Source organism: Microtus oregoni, unplaced genomic scaffold (genome assembly GCF_018167655.1).
Source record: "Microtus oregoni isolate MIOR12 unplaced genomic scaffold, Mior012 000107F_000, whole genome shotgun sequence".
In the NCBI taxonomy this organism is placed as follows: Eukaryota; Metazoa; Chordata; class Mammalia; order Rodentia; family Cricetidae; genus Microtus; species Microtus oregoni.
In genome coordinates, this window is record NW_024544722.1 from 97,223 (window position 1) to 118,201 (window position 20,979).

A 20,979-nucleotide genomic window follows, 5' to 3' on the forward strand; every position below is an offset into this window, starting at 1 on the left:
TTTTATATTCTCAGCATAGGCATTTGACTTATTTCCATTATAAAGTCTGTGCTATCTGATTCATTGTTGCATTTTATCATTATTTTCTTTAACATGTACCAGTTATAAACCACCTAAGATGATGCAGATGAACATAAATAAATAAGATAGGATGGACATGGTATAATCTCATCATTCAGGAGGCTGAGGTAGTAGGATCATAATGCATTTGAGAACAGCCTTAGTTACATAGTGAATTTGAGGTCATCATAAACTTCCTAAGAATATGTAGCATTAATATCATTCTGTCTGAAATATGTTCTTTCTCAGGATCAAAAATTTTTGTTGTCATTCAGAATTAATTTTTAAAATATTTTCCATTAAGTTTACTGATTATGTTATCAAAACATATGGTGATGTAAGAAATTTATTAATTTTTAGTTATTTCAAATGTACAAATGCCCTGGGGGTAACTTTAGTGGAAATATTGAAAGAATAAGATCTCTCTTTACCTTGAAATGGAATGTATGGTCATAATGACACAAAATGTTCTTATTGATGTGAAGACCATTTTGGGACCTCCAATTCTGCTTTTGAATCTGTCCCCCATTTATTACGTCTTTCCATCTCCTATTCCAGATATCCATACTGCTGTTTCCTAAACACATTCAGTTTGGCACTCTCCCCACTTCCCTGCCACATTTGTTATTTAAATTCCAGGTTCTGTAAATAGTTAATACTGACTAAGATATCTGTTGATCGTACTTACCCCTCAAAACACACTTGAAAAGTCATCTTTAAGATTCTTCTTACCCTACAGCTTTTTCATCTAGATGTGGTCTACTTTTACAACTGATATTAGCTTGAATTAACTAGAGTCACACATAAAATACTGCTTTGGTCTGTCCTTCCACCCAGGCTTTACACCTCTGAAAGGTTGGCACATTATTTGTAAAATCAAGACTCAAAGGCAAATCAAAATAAATGTTGTGTAAATAGAATATGTAAGCATTTTCTTTCTCTTTATTCTGCTTTTTTTGCTCCTTCCCTTACCCCTTTTGTATTTCATACCTCTGGTTTTTCTTCCTTTTCTATGATTATGGCTTTTCCAAATTCCTGAATATGGTTTTTGTAAAGGCATAGTTATTAACTTGAACTGTTTCAGACTGTTATTCTTCCACAGCCTTTCTTTGAAATTAAACTAGAAAGGCACATATTGTTTCTTAAAAAAATTGAACAGCACATCACCTTAATAGACATAAGGAAGTCACTCAATGAGCCAGTTAGTTTTGTTTTCCAGATCATAGGTCTTATTAAGCATCTGAAATTGACTTGTTTATATTTAGTCTGTTGTTTTGATGGATAAATATTTGTCACAATTGTTATGGCATATGATGTTAAAGGCCAGGTATTTTGATCGGTTCTCTTATCAGTTCCTAGAGCTATTGTTGCTTGTAGCTGTTAATTAGTTTGCTTTTAGATATATTCATGTATTTGCCCTGCTGATGAAATTCTGTCAAAGTGAAGTTCTTTTGTTTATTAAATTTCATTCTATAACCCTCTAATGGTTTGACACATTACTTATGTGCCCAAAGATTCTCTTGTGAGGACTATTATAACTCTTCAGTACTCATCTACACACCAAGCTTTATTTGGAACTTTCTAAGGAAAGATGTTTGCCTCAAACATAGCACTTACTTACCCACTTATCTACTTACACGAACTTTAGCCTGGGTGTTATTGTGGCTTGATTATAAAATGGCACTCTCAGGCTCATGTTTTAAACATCTATGCCTGAGTTGGTAGCACTGTTTTTGGAGAATCTATAAACTTTCAGGGAACTGTGGCATCTCTAAAAGAATAAGTTCCCTTTGTGTATGTCCTTCAGTATATATTGTCCCTGGTCAGTTCCTGGATCACTTTCTCTGTTTCTTAATCTATTGTGATGTGATCAGCTGTTCTCCAACACAGTCTCCTGACACATGTTCTTAATCACATGGGGCCAAGCATTTATGAGCTTTCCCTTAGCCCATTTTTTTACTCAATCAAAACTATAGAAAAGTTATTGCATCCAATGTAGATATTCCAATACAAAATTATTTTGAATTACTCCCAAAATCAATACACCTAAATTTTTTTCTAGAAAACTTCTCAAGGACTCTGCAAATACTTCATGTCATTCCTCTCCCCATAAAAATTTCAGTGAGATTCAGTCTATAAATTTCTTTGTCTGAGTTTTAGATCTGCTTGTGATCTGCTTCCTATGTACATACATTGTTTTGTTGACATCTTATTCAACCAAATATATACCTCTGTTCTCGAAATAAGCCCCCAATGTTTACACTTCTCTGCACCTGATAAAATTGTAGCAAGATTTATTACCCTCCTCTAATATTTCTTTGTAATCCAGTCTTTGGTTATGGTGAGGTTAACTGTACCTCTTACCACTTGAAGTTTCTATAGTTAACTCCTTATAGCTCTTATTTCACTTTTATTTGTAAATTTTTATCTGCTAACTGATTATAACTTTGATAAGGGTTGAGATTATAGTCTGTTAAACAATCTATCTCTCTACCCTGTTACACAACAAGTAACATCCATTACACATAGAAAGAGGGCTGGAGATACAGCTCGGTTGCTAGAGTGCTTGTCTAAAATATATGAATCCCTGTGTGTGATCTCCAGTGTCCACATAAACTGCATGTGGTCATACATGTCTGGCTTAAAAGGATTTGGGAATCAGAAGTTCAGAGTTATTTTGGCTTACACAGAAATTCAAGACTAGCTTTGGTTATGCAGGACTTGGTTTTCAGAGAAAATAAAACAAGAATACAAATTAAAAAATCCAGTGTTCCAACCATCAAAGATAACTTCCCAAGTTAACACAGCTATTTCAATGAATTATGCATCACTGAATTTAGAAGCCTTTTTCAAATATTTCCATTATACCAATTATCTTCTTTAGTTCATTCTAATTAGATAATAAAGTGTCTCAGTTTAAACATGTTTGTATTTTTATTATAATAAGCCATTTGGTGATAATGCTATTTTTATCACCATAGAATAGCATAAAAACTTATTAGAGGACAAAAATAGCATTTGTTCTGATTTTTAATTCCATTCTCCAAACAATTCTTAAATTAAGAACATAGGGTATGTTTTGTAGGTTTTCTTTAATGTCTACATGAGAATAACAGTTTCCCAGCCTCTGACTTTCTTCCCTGCCCTGTGATTCTGAAAAGCAGTTATTAGAGTAAATAACTGAGGAACTTGGCCCATTACACTTCAACTGATTTAACTCTGAAGAAACATAGCTATTTTAACAGTTGAAAATGGATACATTTTTTGTGAATAGTGAATTCCCTACTGGAAACCAAAGATTCTAGCTCTGATGAAGTATGTGCTACGATGTAGAAAATTATTTTGAGTGGTGTGGCAAAATTTCCTCAAAAAGTCAACTGATTTCAATCCACTCTGATTTTAAAATTGCCAAGGCCATGTCTACTTCATAAAAAGTAAATGAGGAAGAGAAGGAGCAGCACTGTTACAACTTTGTCAAAGCTGAAAATCATTACTGGAGGCAACAGAGGACAAACAGACCTGGATTTTCTACCAATCTCACCTGTGTAATTATGAACATTGATTTCACCAGACTTATGTGTAAAGAAAGTTGACAACAAGGTGATGTTTATCATTTCTGAGCCACAAGGATAGATGACTCAATAATATAGTGTATATTTTATAAGAAAAAGTAGAACTATCCTGAAATATTAAAGGGATTAAATGATGTAGGTGGTAAATAGAACTTCAGTACCTTATTTAATTTAGAGCCCTGAGGCTATATTTTGCAAATCTATCATGCAGTCTACAGATACCCTTTATTTAATTTATAACAGCTTAAATTATTTAATCAGGACTGTCTCCTCATGCAATCACTTTTAGATAGGTGTAATATTTTGAAGAATACAAAAGTTGCTTTTGAAGTGGGTGTGATAATGCACCCCTGTAATTCAAGGAGACTGTGACTAAAGGCAGGGAAATGATGAGGTCAGCCTGAGGTACATACTGAAATGCTGCCACAGAAAACAATAGCCAGAATATAGCTTAGAAGTAAAACCCTTTTTCTAGCATGCACAAAGTCTTCAGTTAATTCTCCAATAGCCAAAAATATAAATGTTACTTTTCACAAGAACTAATTTTAAAGAAGCAAATAAAAATATATTTAGGCTCCTAATATAACATCTAATCATAACTTACCTTATAAGTAGATTTTTCAATGTATGAAACAAAGTATAATCAAGCAAGTTATAAATATGGTAATGTAGATTGATTAAATGTGTGATTTCTGGAGCCATGCTACTTTTATTGAAATTCTAGTACTTAATATTGCCTGTATGACTTTCACCTATTAAATTGAGCTTCTTTATATAACATTACTTGTGAGTATAATGGGGTTATTCTGGTACCTTTCTTATGAACTTGTTTTAAGTATTGACTTAGAAAATGCTATATAAGCTGCTTGAAATAGAAAACTCATAATATGTGTTATTATCTCATCATCATCAGTAACATCATCATTAAAGGAAAGCAAAAATGACAAGCTTAAAGAATTTAAAATTATTTTGTCTATATGGAACCAATATGGAAAAATAAGTTTAAAGTATAAAAATGATCTTCCTTTGTTTATAGAAATATTAGAAATAAAACAGAGAGTAAGGATTATCTAAGTCGTGTTTACACACAACCTCATGTCGTTTCCCACACAAGGAAACTGAACTTCCTAGAAGAGACAAGAGTTACCCAATATCACAAATTGTCCAGACCTATAACACGGTTCAAACCCAAGTAGCCCGACTCCAAGCCCAGGCACCTTTCTATTGTACCATGATAACAAAACACCTCATCTGTGCCTTACTTAATTATCAGGAGTTAATTATCAGACTGTGGTTCAAAAGCTGTGTGAATCAAAATATCACTGCCCATTGAATTTAATGATTTCAGTATAAAGGCTCTCTCTATATATTCGCATATACATATACATATGTGTGTGATTTATACAAAATTAAACACTTAGAAAGACTGCTAAAAAAAGAAACCTTATTACTGTGGTGACCTTTAAATTATGACATGCTCTTCATTGATTCATTCACAAACAATTTCTCACTTCTTATGAAACAGGAAATGACTGTTTGCAGGATCAATAAAAAGATAATTATAATCTAACAACATTTTATGCATGTGACTGTCATGATGAAACCGTTTACTTTGTATAATTAATATGCTATTAAAATATCTCACTAATTTTTTTTAAAAAAGAATAGAAGCATTATGTTCATATAGAATAACTTCTCTTTTTTCCCCCATGATCTTTTTACCAGATCCATTAGCACATGGTTGTATTTGGAATCATTTTTTGAAGTGAAGAATATGTACCTTTTTGCTGTACAGTCTGTAACCTTCTGCATTTACCTGAACAATTTTTAGCTTCTAGCAGGAAATGCAGGAACCTATTCAGAGGTGCCTGAAAATACTGAATCTGTGTTATTGAAGTTGACACAAAAGAAGGGCAAGATGAAAATGTAACAAGTTGAAGACAAAATGATAAAAAAAGTGCAAAAGTGTCTAGAACAGTCTCCAGTTTGAGCAAGTGTTTTAAAAACACATGTTATACTTCCACTGTAGCTTGGCTTCTGATAAACTTGTCAGTGTTTACCTTGTATACCTGTGATAATTTTAATTATCCCTTTCTTAGTAAAACATTTCTGTTTGTGGGAAAATATCCTGGAGGCACGTCAATCCATTGTAAATTATAGGGAGGTGTGAGGAGCTTGAGTAATGCTATCAACTTTGCAATCTGGAGATGGGGATGGAGCTTAGTGGTAAGCACTTGGGTAACATGTGAGGTCTCAGGTTGGATCCCCAGTACCTGTACACAATAATGAGGCAATGCATATTAACTAACTTGGGGAGAAAGATAAACAATGGTATAGCATAGTCAAAAGGGTAATCATTTTTGTCTAATCACTATGAATACCACACCGCTTCACTTCTGTGAATGATTTTGAAGCAGTAGTGCTGAGTCCAGAATTAAAGCTGGTACCAGAACAGATTAAGAGGGATGGAGCCAACTTCAAAGAATCTAAAAGTAACACTCATGTTTTCAAAGGTAGTTTCCTCTATTAGTTTGATAATTTTTATTTGTTTTTGCCCAACAAGTTTTTTATCTTATTCACATAAGACATAAAATACCATTGTGGTATATATTTGTATGGTTGTCAAAGAAGAAAAAATAAAAGCTAACAATACAAGACTGGGCTGCTATAAAAGTGCTCTAGGATTTATTTTATTGTTAGGTTACTTTAAAAAGTTGGCCAATTAATTCAGCAAATGTACCCTTTGGAAAGATAGACACCATCAAAGAAAGCTATATGCAGTGCTCTTATTTGTGACTAATAAGATTATTGTAAAAATATAAAGGACACGTTATCCTTTAAATTGTATGAGCTAATAATCCCAGTGACAGGAGACTTGCAAAGCACAGTGCTCTGAAACAATTTCTGAATGTCTTGTTTCTCTCAACAGGAGCTCCATTCTCCAACTCTGAAAATCTCTACTTGCGCGCCAAGCACTCTACATATAACACAAAATGCCGAACAGGTAAACAAAGTTGTATGCTACATTAGATTTGTTTTTCTCCTTTTTGTGTAAGTCATGTTCATATGTGAGAACATTCTTTAGATCTTTATAGAACTACACATTCACAAAGGAAGAGAATTTTCTCATATGAAAATAAGTCCTGCTCAGGAAAAGAATGTGCAGCAAGTGCCATGAATTACATTTTTACTTCCATTACTCTCTCTCATTCAAACATTCAGTTTAAGCGTAGTTTAATTTTAGCTGAGAATCTTCTGGTGAGTGTGGCTATTTTAAGGGTTCTTGGTTTTAGTGCAAATAAAACATCTGCATTTTGGGTTGACTGAGGAACTGCCTTTGCAAGTGGTTATACTTAAAAATTTATATTTAGAGGTAGACCCTTACAGGACAAGAGATTATGCTCATTATGAGTGTATGATTTCAATAACAAACCGACTGTAATTATCTTTCACCTTTATGACCTAATAATACTAGTTATTGGATTAGGTTTTAATGTAAGTATTGTATATCTAAAGGAGATCTGTAATAAAAAAGATTTATTTAACTGATACATGCAAAAAAGTCTAAGAAATAAAGCATATTAAAGCTGTAGTCACACGGGACAGGAGCACACAATTGAGGGTGTAAACAAGAGAGAAGATGCTATTTGAAGTTTCTGGCCAACACATAGTATTTTGCTGTTGTTAAGCTCTGATTCCTAGTTTGGTTGAATAGTTTGAGGTTTATTAACCACTTTCTTTTCCCTCATATGTTTATTGAGAATTTTGCATATAATGTGTTTTGATCAAATCTGCTTTCTATTCCTCATCCATTGATTCATATCCTTCCCTCACAACACCCTTTTCTCCAGCCTTCATGAGCTTTTATCAATTTTTCAGAGTTCTCTTGGTGCTTCCTGCATAGGTATGGCTGTTGGAGCCTTTGTTAGAGAATGAGAGCTTCTCAGGGACACATCCCTGACAAAATCTTACTTCCCATCCCCTAGTAGCTATCAGTTTCCAGATGCTCCCTTAGGTAGGGGTGGGACTTCATGATCTCCCTCAACTGTGTTGGTATTTTGACTGGTTTGATCTTGGACAGGTCTTATACATGCAATCACAGTCACTGTGAATTCATGTATGCAATGGTTTTAGATCCAGCAAATAAGGTTTTGCTAGGGATAGTCTTGATTTCTGGCTCTTATAATCTTCCCAACTTCCCATGCTTTCGTTCATAATCTCTGAGCATTATTTTATTTAATTGTATATGTATTTGATTACTTCACTACTAATTTACAGATCTTGTTCTCATTAATGTAAAACAAGCCTCTTATATTAATAATACTGAGCTTTTCTATAAAACATTTCCAGTTTTTCTTTATTCTAGTGTTTTTTTTCTTTTTCTGTCTTTCTTTCTTCCCTTTTTATTGAACTTCTGAGACAAGTCTAGGTATGTACACCAGGCTAATCTGCAAAGCCAGATACCCTTGTTTCAGCCTCCTAAGTACTTTAATTACAGGCCTGCAGCAATACATACAGGGTTTCTGTCTCTTTTGTCTCTTTTAATATAATCTGTGGCTCTCTACTTCCAACACGATGAATATTTTAAGGGGTATGCTACAATGCCCAGATAAAGCCAAAATTTTAATTGACTAACATTAAGCAGTATTTTGTTCTAATTCTGCAGGGATGGATACAGCAAAACAAAATACTTTATAAAAAAAATCTCACCATGCATATTTTAAAATTTATAAAGAGGCACCTAGTCCCCAAGCTGCTGCTATTGCTTCTTGAGTTGCTATTGGTCATACTTGCGTAGCACATTTCTTTGTGGTCTCCAGTGTACTTTGTGTGGCCACATCAGCTAGCTTTAACTAGAGAATAACCTTAATTTGAAAAGTGACTCCGCATCTGAACTGGCTTTCACTCTCCACAAAGAAGTACCAGAGGACTATCTGACCATTGAGCAAGCACCATCAATCCTTCTCCAGAAAGCAAATCAGACAAGAGACCAGGTACTCTTAATTACAAAATGTTAGATCCAGATCTTTTCTCCTTGATCTATGAAACTTTTTAGATTTTCTCAAAACTGATATCAGTGGGTAAAATAAAAATACCCAAGTCATTGTAGAGGTTGCCCAAAGTCCTTTCTCTAAAGCATTTAAATATCCATAAATGAAGCATAAATTAGTCACTCTTATTCCCTAACTTGCTGTGGGAGTCTCTGCAAACACTACAGCGAGCAGAATCTCTCAGTGAGTGGAAAAGAAAGTCTGATTAAACGTGACTCAGTAGGCAGTGCTAGTTCAAACTTCCAAAATTTGACACTGGGCAGTTTATTTTTAGACGTATGTAAGTATAGCACAATTTGGAAAAATATTTTCTCATGATAATTAACCTAATCCCATGTATACAATAATGCTTAAGACATGATTGCATTGAACCTCTTGTAAAAATACAGGTGAAAGATAGGTTTATATATAGTAACTAAGGAAGCAGATTCAAGGTAAACATTGCTCATGATAAGGGCTCTGGGAGGAAAGCACTGTAGATTGACTGAGATAAACATAAATCTGGGGGAACTAGTGTTGCCTGGCCATACAGATAGTACAGATGTCATTAGGCTACTAAGCACATCTGTTCTCAGCATTCTGGCCAAAAACAAAACAAAACGAAATGAAAACAAGTTATGTACCTCCCTTTGAAATGACAACTAGGAGTGCTAAGCATTTCTGGTCCCCCTAGTGCTTGTCTGTAAGCACAAGGACCTACGTGCTTCTTACAGCTTGTGACCCTGATGGCAGAAGTCTTTGCCCTTGGTGAGGGAAAAGAGTGGGGACCAGGACTGTAAGTAGGAATGATAATCATTTACATACCATATATTAGTTACTTTCCTGTTGCTATGATAAAACACTATGACCACAATTGATTAGGGAAGTGTCTTAATTAACGTTACCATTACTGTGATAAGGAATCATAACTAAAATTAATTGGGGAGAAAACGGTTTGTTTTTGCTTTCAAATTGCTATTCATCATTGAAGGAAGTCAGCACAGGAACTCAAACAGCTGGGGCTGTTCTTAGTGGTCATCCCATGGTACTGGCATCTCCAAAATGCTAGGGTCTTTTGCTGCACCTGGGCTGCACTTCAACAATACCCTCCCATAGGCTCTCTTCATAGTGCCAAGCCTCAAATTCTGGGTCTTCAACTGCAACTGAGGATGCACCTTTACTAATGGCCTCTCACAATGCTAAAACTCAGGTGCTCTCGGTGACCTCCTCATGCTTTCAAAACTAGTACCACCTGGGTGACTCTTAGGCATTACCAAGCTCAGTTGCCAACCTAGGCCACCTCTAGAACACAGCTTCTGTGTTCTCTCAGGAACCACTTCCTAGAAGACTTCATCTCAGTGATGCTGATCTCTTCTTAATCCCCACTGATTCTTCATCACAGCTGACCAGCAACGGTTGTCGCAGCAAGGAAAAGGTTTTACTTTAGTAGTTCTGGTCTCTTGTTAGTCACAGCCAATTATTCAGCTCCAGCTGATAAGCCACCACAGATCCTTCATACAAATGACCTGATAGAGGCTTTATTTCCCTATGTCACGTCACAAACCAGGGCTTCATCATCTGTACTGCTATCAACATTGATGTCTTCCAGAAGAGCTCACTGAGCTCTCAACGTTCAATGACTTTTCCAGCTCAAAGTTCCAAAGTCTCTCCACAATCCTCCCAAAACAGCATGATCTTGTCTGTCACAGCAGTACCCCACTATCCTGATACCAACTTCTGTCTTAGAGTTGGGAATGCTGTGATAAAACACCATGACCAAAAACAACTTGGGGAGGACTGGATTTATTTATCTTATGCTTCCACATCACTGTTAATCACTGGAGGCAGTTAGCACAGGAACTCAGACAGGGCAGGATTGCGGAGTCAGGAATTAATGCAGAATCCATGGAAGAGTGTTGCTTACTGGCTTGTTCTCCATGGCTTGCTTAGCCTGCTTTCTCATAGAACCCAGGACCGCTTGCCCGGGGTCCACATACAATAAACTGGGTCCTTCCATACCAATTAACAAAGTTGTCTATAGGCTTTCCTGCAGCCTGATTTTATGGAAGCATTTTCTTGATTAAGGCTTCCATCTCTCTAATGACTCTAGCTTGTGTCAAGTTGACTAACACTAGGAAGCACAAGAAGAAAGACTTTATTGGGCTTATAGTTCCAGAAGATGAGTCCATAATGGTAAGTGAACCATACCAAGAGGTGGCGGGAGCAGAAATCTGAGAGATCATATCTTAACCATAAACATGTAACAGAAAATATTCTGGAAGTAGAGTGTGTCTATAAACCCACAAAGCCCATCCGCAATGAAGTACTTCCTCCAGAAAGATTCCTCCACCTAAATATTCCATGTTCTACTCAAACAGTACCACCAACTGGAACCAAATGTTCAGCTACCTGACTCCATAAGGGAAACTTATTCAAACCACCACTCCCCCAAGATGGGATCCAGAATCAGAACAACAGACTTTTGAAAGCAAAGAACAGCCAAATTATGATCCCAGAGACAGTAAGTGTGGCTGCAAGTTTCTGGTCTTTCCGTAATATCACCTACTGTAATGATAATCCAAAATACACCAAGTCTGGTGGCAATGCAGTCATTGAAACGAAATCTAGAACAATGGTGATCCAAACGGTCCATAAATAGGAACTAATTTCAAAGGAGCTGGAGCCCAAGTGTGTTAGACTTTGGAAGCTTCTAACCTTTCGGAAAGGGACACAGATGTGAGTCATGCATGTGCTTGAAAACAGTTAAATTCTTAGCAAAGTAAGTACACAAGGTGGTCAATGTGCCCCCAGTTGCTCCAGCTCCTTTCCATGCAGGTAGCCTGCAGCATGAATCTATTAGTGCCTTTGACAATATAAATCCTGAAAACTTCCTCTGAAGTGTGCTATGGCAGAGGTGGGGCAAAAAAAAAAAGACAATGGAGATATTCAGCTCCATGGTCCAAGATTGCATCTGCTTTATGCTGTTCATAGAGAACATCAGAGCGGCTGCCTAGTGCTGCTTCTGTGGTGACAAATCACGCCCGCAGCAAGAATAGGTGGAAATTCCCAGTCTTCCCAGCATCGAGTTCTCCATTGAACCCTCCTACACAGTTCTGATGTGGATTATCTGCAATGTTAACTGAAGCATGTACAAGCAGGCCCAGCTTCTAACAATAGACAGAAACATATAGAATTATTTAGGTAATGAGTAAAACAAACAGTAAGGAAGTAATAAAGAGACTGAGAAGAGAAGGGGAGGTACCCTTTCTGATTTTTGGATGCAAACACACTGTGCTATTCTACTGATTGGCTCTGCTTATTTTTATATGCATGAGTATTTTTTATTGAGTACATTAAGGATATGTACCAGGCTATAGGGTGTGTCATATTGCACTATCCTTGTGATGTATGGTGATTGTCCATAGCCTTGAAAATATTACTAATAGCCAGATGGGCAGGTGGATTGGGCCAACAGAAAAAGAAATAATAAAAATCAGAGAGCCTGGAAGTCATACTGCATTTGATTCATACTCAGAACCCATGTCTTCCAGAAAAAAAAAAGAAGTTGACATCATGTAAATTATGAGTAATTTTTCTGTACAACTTATTTAATATGAATTGAATTTGAGCTTAACTTTTTATCTAAACATGTCATTGCAACACAGTTCTCTCTTAGAAAGTTTAGAAAGAAAACAGATTAATAAAATGTAGGAAAAGGGAATTTTGCAATGAATTTCTTAAAAATAAATACCCCAGTGGAGACACCTACTTTAAACCAGTTGTTATTTAGATTCAAGTCACTTTACTAATTTTAAATTTTCCAAATTCTCTTGCCTCAGACTAGGTAGGAGGAAGTGAGATGAGTGAGAATATTTAGGGCAATTTTGAGGCCCTTATTTTAAATAGACTTTAAAATAGAACAGGAAACATAATGCTACAATTCTATTCAATGACTATGAACACTATTATTTCTTTTTTATTATTATTTTTATTGAGCTCTACATTTTTCTCTGCTCCCCTTCTTCCGTCTCCCCTCCCTTCCATCCTCTCCCAATGTCCCCATGATCCCAGTTTACTCAGATCTTGTCTCTTGCAACTTTCCATGTAGATTAGATCTATGTATGTCTCTCTTAGGGTCCTCATTGTTGTCTAGGTTCTCTTGGATTGTGATTTGTGGGCTGGTGTTCTTTGCTTTATGCTTAAAAACCACTTATGAGTCAGTACATGTGATAATTGTCTTTCTGGGTCTGGGTTACCTTACTCAAAATGATGTTTTCTAGCTCCATCCATTTGCCTGAAAAATTTAAGATGTCATTATTTTTTCCTGCTGTGTAGTACTCCGTGTAAAATGTACCACATTTTCATTATCCATTCTTTGGACAAAGGACATTTAGGTTGTTTCCAGGTTCTGGTTATGACAAACAATGCTGCTATGAACACAGTTGAGTGCATGTCCTTGTAGCACAATTGAGCATCCTTTGAGTATATATCCAAAAGTGGTATTGGGTCTTGATGAAGGTTGTTTCCTAATTTTCTGAGAAACTGCCGATTCTGTTTGTGTCTTAGATGGTTCAGAAGACTGTAGAAAACTTAGACATAAAAACAAGGAGCAGAACTTTTCCAAAATGGGAAGAGAAGCACAATAAAAGGGAAAATAGTGTACCCTATTTAATATGTTCTATCACCATTTATGCAATTTCACTCTACTCCAATATATCTCCAGTATGTAAATATAAAAATGAATTAGGAACTGGAGTCTTGGAAATATTCACTTTCAATATTTTATGAAAGAATAGTACCTCTATTATTTTTGTAAAGTATTTATTGTCATTAGGTATTGAATCTTAAGAGGTAGGGTAGAATGTAAGGATAAATAACTGTTAGTTTTCATAGAACTTTTTACCTTGCAAACTCTAGCAGAGAAGAATATATAAAAAACATAATAAAATATGAAAAAGTATGGTAAAAATAGAAATTAGTATAATCAACTACTTACAACAGCACTGAGCAAATGCTGCTTTGTAAAAGTATTTCCAACACTAAAGTTAAATAAATCATAAAGTCACAAAACATTATTAATGAAAATGACTATATAATGTTCACCATGAAAATTGTTCCTTATTATTAATTACCCATAATGATAGTTATATGTATTTGTCTGGATTTCATTTTTCTTTACAGGAACTTCATTCTCCAACAGTGAAAGTTACTACGTATCCACAAACTACCATTAGGAGATACATAGTACAAAACCCTGAACAGGTAAGGTGTCATGTGATCTCTTTTTCCAGTGGGTGAGTCAGTTACTAGATCCTTAAACGCAGATTGCTGGCCTATCTTCCAGTTAAAAAGTGCACTTCTAATCATTAATATAAAACTCCATTTTTAGTTTCAGGGTGCCATGCACCGTTCTGTTCTGATATAGCAATGAAAAAGTTCCAAACAGCTTGGCTGTTATAATACTTTCTTTTCTATAGCCCCACCCTGGCAGTGCAAGGGACTTTGGTGCACTTTGAACCATAGAGAAAAGGAACAAAGGTCTTCACAGGCTTCCCATAAAATCTACCAACCACAACACTGGGAGCTGGAAGGTTTAGTGTATTTGCATTTGACTTTCACCTGTGGACTAGGAAGAAGATTAAAAGTCAAAAGCTCAAAAAATGTTTTCATGTGCTTGTAGCCTCTGATGTGTGAATTATGTACTTAGTAATGAGATATTTAGAAATTTACATTATTATATTTTTAACTAAGATATATAATCGTATGTTTTACAAAGTACATAGTTTCCTCTGTCTAATTTGAGAAGAAAATTAAGACAGCATTTTTCCATGATAATAAACCTTCCTTGAGTACACACACACACACACACACACACACATATACATGCACACATTCATCTTCTAGTGGCAACGGAACATTTTGGCCTCTTAAGGCTTCAACCTCCCTATAGGAAACACTGGGGTATGAATAGAGACAAGACATTTTTCCCTTTACTCTTCATTTCTCCATTAGAAAGAGAAGAAATCTTTCCTAATCTAGATGGTGTAGAGGATGTACTTCTGCTACTATTCCACCTCTTTTTTTTTAAATTTACTTATTAAAATCATGTTCTTGAGTCTCCTTAATTAAGGAATCTGCTAGTTGTGCATGTGTGTTTGTGTGAATTTGCGAACACACAGGATCTGAATAAGGTGATGATTACTTTGGATATTTGCTTGAGTTTTCATAAATTTGTGTAAACATAGAAGAAGGACGTGATTATAATTAAAGCAGTTGCCTGCTCCTTCCTTTGCATAATAAAATAGTTAAGCAACAAGTCTGGAAACAGGGGCAAGGTGGCTGGACTAGGTGCATTAAGGAGACCCTCAGTGGGGTCTCCCTAACCTTCGTCCCTCTACTGCTCACTTCCCAATCCTGCGATTGGAGTAGAGTGCATACTAGGTGACTATACCCTAATATATTGGCTTCTTAAAAAGACAGAATTTCTAGTATGTTCTGTACTTATACACATCTAATCTGCTTTTTTAGCCAAATGTTTCATGTTCTTCTACTTACGTAGGTATTTATTCTTGTATATGGTAATATGATGTATATGTATGTTTATGTTTACCTATGTATGTAAGTACATGTGGAGATCAGAAGTTAGCATCATGTGTCCTCTTCAATCACGGTGTGCCTTTCTTTTCTTGCTGAACCTGGAACTCATAGGTAAGGCTAGCCTGCCTGGTCAGTAAGCTCCAGGTATCTACTTGTTTTTCCTTCCCCAAGGCTAAGTTGTTAGATATGATACCATGAACAGACTTTTCTGAATGCCAAGTATCCAAACTCTGGTTTTCATGCTTACACAACAAGCACTTTATCAACCAAGTCATCTCCCAAGCCTGAAGCACATATTCTTTAAAATGTATTTTTCTTATTCTTGAGGAATAAGTTCTTAAGTGCTACAGGAACATTGAGTTACAAAGTGATGAAGTTGGAAATGGACTTGAATAATGCATAAGAAAAATAACAGTGAAGAACAACTCATAATAGACCTTAAATGATTATCCAATAAATTATGTAATTACATATTTACTTTTACACCATGTTGTTTAAAAAGCAGCAAAATTTGACATGTGTGTATAAGTAAGGGCATATTAAGAACATTGGGCTTGTTCCTTTAAGAACTCGTTATCTCAGACCATGCTGAACTGCAAACATTTCCTCAGGAAAATTTAACAGAACAGTGGAGAAAATTGGTCCTTTTAAAGATTTTGAACTCTGCCTTTTATTGAGCAATAAAACAAAATTCAAGCCACTTTCTTTGTAAACTAAAATAACGCGAATTGGTTTTGCAAAATAGCTTTAACACTCTGTCCGTGTGTGTGTGTGTGTGTGTGTGTATTCCTATTTTCTTTTTTAGGTATATTTCTTTTGTATTTTTCACTTTTAAATCTCTCCAGGAGAAGATTTAGTTTAATTTCAATGTTGATAATAAATTGAGGCTCTTAAATGGTAACCTCATCCTCTTTCACCTCCTAGTTTTTCCAAATTTTATTCCTTGTTTTTGGAATTAAAATAATCCCAAACAACTTGTCTAGTTATGATTCTTTCTGTCTCTTTTCAGACCTTTTATTTGTGGTTGCTTCTGATTTTCCTTATCCTCAATTTGTCATTATAATCATAGGATTTATATATACTGACTTACATTTTATCTAAAAATGAAGAAAACGCATTCATTTCATTAGTGGGTGAAATCTAATGATATTTATCAGTTTTTTGAAGTTTCTCATTGTGATAATCCTGATATGGAGAAGATATGTTATAGCAGTGGTCCTCAACCTTCCTAATGCGGTGACCTTTAACACAGTTCTGTACTGCTGTGTGTGTCTGCATGTGGGTGGACCCACATGGACATGAAAGAGAAGGAGTCTCAGTTCCTAAGACCACCAGAAATATGTGTTTTTCTGATAATACGAGGTGTCCCTGTAGCAGTCATGACCCACAGGTTGAGAACTACTGTTCTATAGCCTTCAACTAGGAATAAGGAAATAAGGCATTTTTTTTTTTTAAAAAGTGCTTACATTTTCTTTTAGTGTAGGAAGTAAGGCATGTCCACAAATGACTGTGTAAAATCCTTTGGAAAATGCATGGTGTGAGTGATAGATACCAGTAGAGAAATGCAAATTATCTTAGTTACTTTTCTGATGACATGACAAGATACCATGCGGATCTAGGCAACCTATAAAATAAAGCCTCTGATTTGAGGCTTGCTTACAGTGTTAGATGGTGAGTTCATAACCATCATGGCAGGGATCATGGCAACAGCAGGCAGGCAGAGTTTTGGAGCAGTAGCTGAGAGCCTACTACTGGGCGGGTTCTTGCACTGAGGGTCACTACCATTATTACATTTCTCCATATCTTTTATCACAGACTAAAGCTTCAATGTTAATATCCTAGTGTTCCTTTTTTCCTCGAACTGTACATTTTGTATTTTTTTTGCCCTGCTTGCTTTTTTTTTCATTGTAGATCAGCATAGTAGTGATCACTCATAGCCACATGACACAGGCAATATTTGGCAATACCTGAAATCTTCACTCCCAGCAAAACTAGTCTGACACTCTTCAGTTTTCCTTCCAGCAGGCAGATTCTTAGCATAAGGACAAAAGGCAACTACATTCTTTGTGAAAATATTCTAAGAATTGTTGTTAGCCTCGTTGTTAATACCGTTTACCTCTGAAACCAGAGGATATGGGCAAAATACGAAACAGTATGGTTAGACATGTCACAGCAATAGCCCACACACTGGTACTGACTCTTGTCTTAGTTCCCTTTCTATTGCCGTGATAAAACACTATGACCAAGGCAACATTGAAAGAAAGACTTTAATTTGGTGGTTTATGATTCCAAAGGGTGAGTCCATAGCCATAGTGCCAGGAAGTATGACAACAGGCAGACAGCTATAGCACAGGAGGAGTAGGTGAGAACATACAACTCATCCACAAGCACTAGGCAAGAGAGGGAAAGGGAGAGAGAGAGAGAGAGAGAGAGAGAGAGAGAGAGAGAGAGAGAGAGAGAGAGAGAGAGAGAGAGAGAGAGAATGATAAGGAGTGGTGTGGGTTTCTGAAACCTTCAAGCCCTTCCCCAGTGACACACTTCCTCTAACAAGGTCACATGTCCAATCCTTCTCAAAGAGTTCCACTAGCTGGAGACCAAGTATTAAAACAGATGGGTCTATGGGAGCTATGCTCATTCAAACCACTACATTGCAGTTTGACTTCAGATAACACATTTGGTATTTGTGGAAAATTAAATAAATATTTGTTTTGACATGTAATATATTGATACAATTTACAAGATATTAGAATCATTATATATAAGGAAACAAATTAAATATATGTACTTTGTCCAGGTCTTCACAAATTCTTCTCCTTTCTGACAGCTAATCTGTGTTACGGGGGCTGACAGAAGAAAAATTAAATGTGAGCCTAAAGGCCTGATAGGTGGGGATATTGGGTTATGGTGGCCAATAGAAAAGATTAAGAAGAGATGAGGAGAATTTGGTTTATTAAAGGGGAATACCATAAGATCTGCTTGAGCCAGTGGGATGTGAGGTGCTTAATAGAGAGGGTACCTAGTGAATATTCAAAATGACACAGCTAAATGTCACATTGGAGATACAAATAAGAGGGTTGGTATCTAAAGTTTACTGGCAATAACAAAGGCATGGGTGTGATTGCTGTGGGGTAGAGAGGCCAGAACTGGAGAAATATCCACTTCAAGGGAACAGAAAGAAGAACTCACTGTCACAGCAAATGTCTTCTCAGAGAAGGTTGTTAAAACAGTAACAAGTAAATAGAACAAATTGAGTAACCATGTCAAGTAAACATAAAGCTAAAGACAATAAATATGGGGATGAACTTTGACAGTTAAGAAAGTGACAGTGATATTTAAAACAGCAGTTTCAATATGCTCATTGGAGCAAGATCCAGATTCAGGAAGCTAATGGATATACTTCTCAAAGGGAAGTGGAGGAAGTTAAGTATGGGGATGCCTTTCTGAAAAGGATATTGGTCAAAGGCAAAAGAAAAGGTATCACTAGAAGAGAAAGCTAAATCTTGGAAACCCTGGAAGATTTGTAGATAGAATGAATCAGTAAGGTGAGTGAAGAGTGATGCAACAGAGTAAAAAGGCAAATGCGGAGAGATTCTGAAGGAGAAAAGAGGGATACAATTCAGATGCACATCGAGACACAACTTTAGGGAAACAAAGGAATGAATTACTCTTTGATGAGCTGGAAAGGACAGAAAGTAAAGGGCAGTTTTTTGAAGTGTAAAGAAACATGGTGGGATGACATTAACTACATTAATTTGATTTCTTCTAGAAGGAAAGGGCTAAGGGAACATGAGGACAGGGTTATGGAAAGATAAAAGGCTTTCAAACCACAGTTATGCTACTTGATTAATCCAAGTGTGATCATAAAGCTTGGAAGCAATGCGTAAAACTGAATAACTTGAACTTGTAATGAACCAATTTTTATTTTCGTTTTAAGAAATGTTTCTCTATTATAGCCTTGTGGCCTGGGAACAGTGTGATAGATGTTGGGAATTACATACTTTGTTAAATGTGAGAACTACTGCTGGAGGTTTTGAAAGTAACAATTAAAGTTATAACATCAACCATTTTGAAAACACCTGCTAATTTTTAGGGTGGATTTGGCACCAAATCAAATGTAGATACCAAAGCAAAGAAGATACCAAAGCATTAAAACTGTTGAGCTCCTCGGCTGTTAAGAACTCCACAATTTCCAATTTAAGGTTTTTAGCTGATTTGTTTTTCTAGAGTAATTATCCATATAAATATTTTTTTACAATCTTATAAATTTGGATAATTTATAATCTAAATTTGGGTGCATTTTTTATTGTCATTTCAACAGGAAAATCAAAATATACTCTAAAGAGCATCAGTAGTTTATAAATCTTAGCTTTTTTCTTCATGAAAATCACTAATAAAGATTTAAAATAAGCTACATTTCATAGAGAAGATAATCTTACATTTGTTTTCCTCTTTATGAAAATTTTAAATCAACAAGGTAAGAGTTACTGCGCTTCTCATTCAGTCATCGGTTTATCTACTATCAAAAATGCAGAGTCAATACTTTCTTTAGCTTTAAAACAGTCTATTTTGTATAATTCAAATTATTGTCCTAGAAATTTATAACAAAATTTTCAAAAACATTTTTAATATATTAAAATATGAAACTGTATATTAAAAACCAATGTACAAAAAAGTTAAGATTGATAGTACCTTAAAATATATTGTATCACTTGATCTAGAATACCCCATATATTTTATCCTTGTGATAAGCACACTAAACTTCAGAGAAAGTTAATGCCTTTCTTACCTAGGTATCCACTGCATACAGATGATGAAGAAAGAGCTGTTAACTCTTATTTCATGACACTATACCTTTTCTTTCCAGTAAACCTGCTTCCACTGATTTTTAAAGTCAGAGTCAATGGATTCACAACAGCTATAATCTAATCTGCTTTGCGATTCTCATCTGTTGATACCTCTGGAGCATTTTTGTGTTCAGTTATTTTTTGATCTTCCCTTATTTTTTGAGCAATTGTGTGATTATAAGCATCACTTCTAATTTGTTCATTGAGAAATCTGGATCTGGGGACTTGAGCTGCAGAATTTTTTTCCTTCTTAACAATCAGTCTTTTAGCCCAGTTAGTCTAAGACCTAAGAGTAATTGCTGTGTTTTCCAAACAACAATCTCTGCTGTATATTAGCAATTTCATCTACTATAAGTACATTCAAAACAAATGAACACAGTTTTGTTTTTTGATGAATCAATGAATAAAACAACCTCACAACTCAAATTAAACTCAAAAGAAGGGAGAAACTGGATGTGGTGGCACTCACCTTTAGTTCCCTTGTACTTGGAGGCAGAGGTAAGCAGAAATTTGAGTTTTAGGCCAGCAAGATCTGCATAGAGAGTACCATGGCAGCCAGGGCTGTAGAAAGATCCTTTCTCAAAAGTAAAGAGAAGAAAAAAGAATGTGATGCAAATTACATTTATTTTGGACTCCTCGTCTGATTCTTTATTAGTCTTTCGATCTAAAATATATCACAGGCCTTTATTTCATTGAGTAACATCTTTTAAGCACTTGGCTAATACTATAGCAATTTAGTTGATTATACAGGTACAGTGACTCTTAAAGCTTCTGCTCTCAGTTCTCAAAACATATGTTGTACTGAGAATTGTAGCCTTGATTATCATCAGAAATAGGAATTGTACACTTCAATGACATGTGAGTTGCATCCTAAGA

General features: G+C 35.6%; 1 protein-coding gene across 2 annotated transcripts in view; it reads left to right on the forward strand.

Moving 5' to 3' along the window:
• Pof1b (POF1B actin binding protein) overlaps window positions 1-20,979 on the forward strand; it is a 73,278-nt gene that overhangs the window by 9,350 nt on the left and 42,949 nt on the right. For both annotated transcript variants that reach the window (XM_041645205.1, XM_041645204.1), the window contains exons 3-4: window positions 6,562-6,636; window positions 13,844-13,924. In XM_041645205.1, the coding sequence (XP_041501139.1) occupies window positions 6,562-6,636; window positions 13,844-13,924 (156 nt within the window). The remainder of the gene's footprint in view (window positions 1-6,561; window positions 6,637-13,843; window positions 13,925-20,979) is intronic.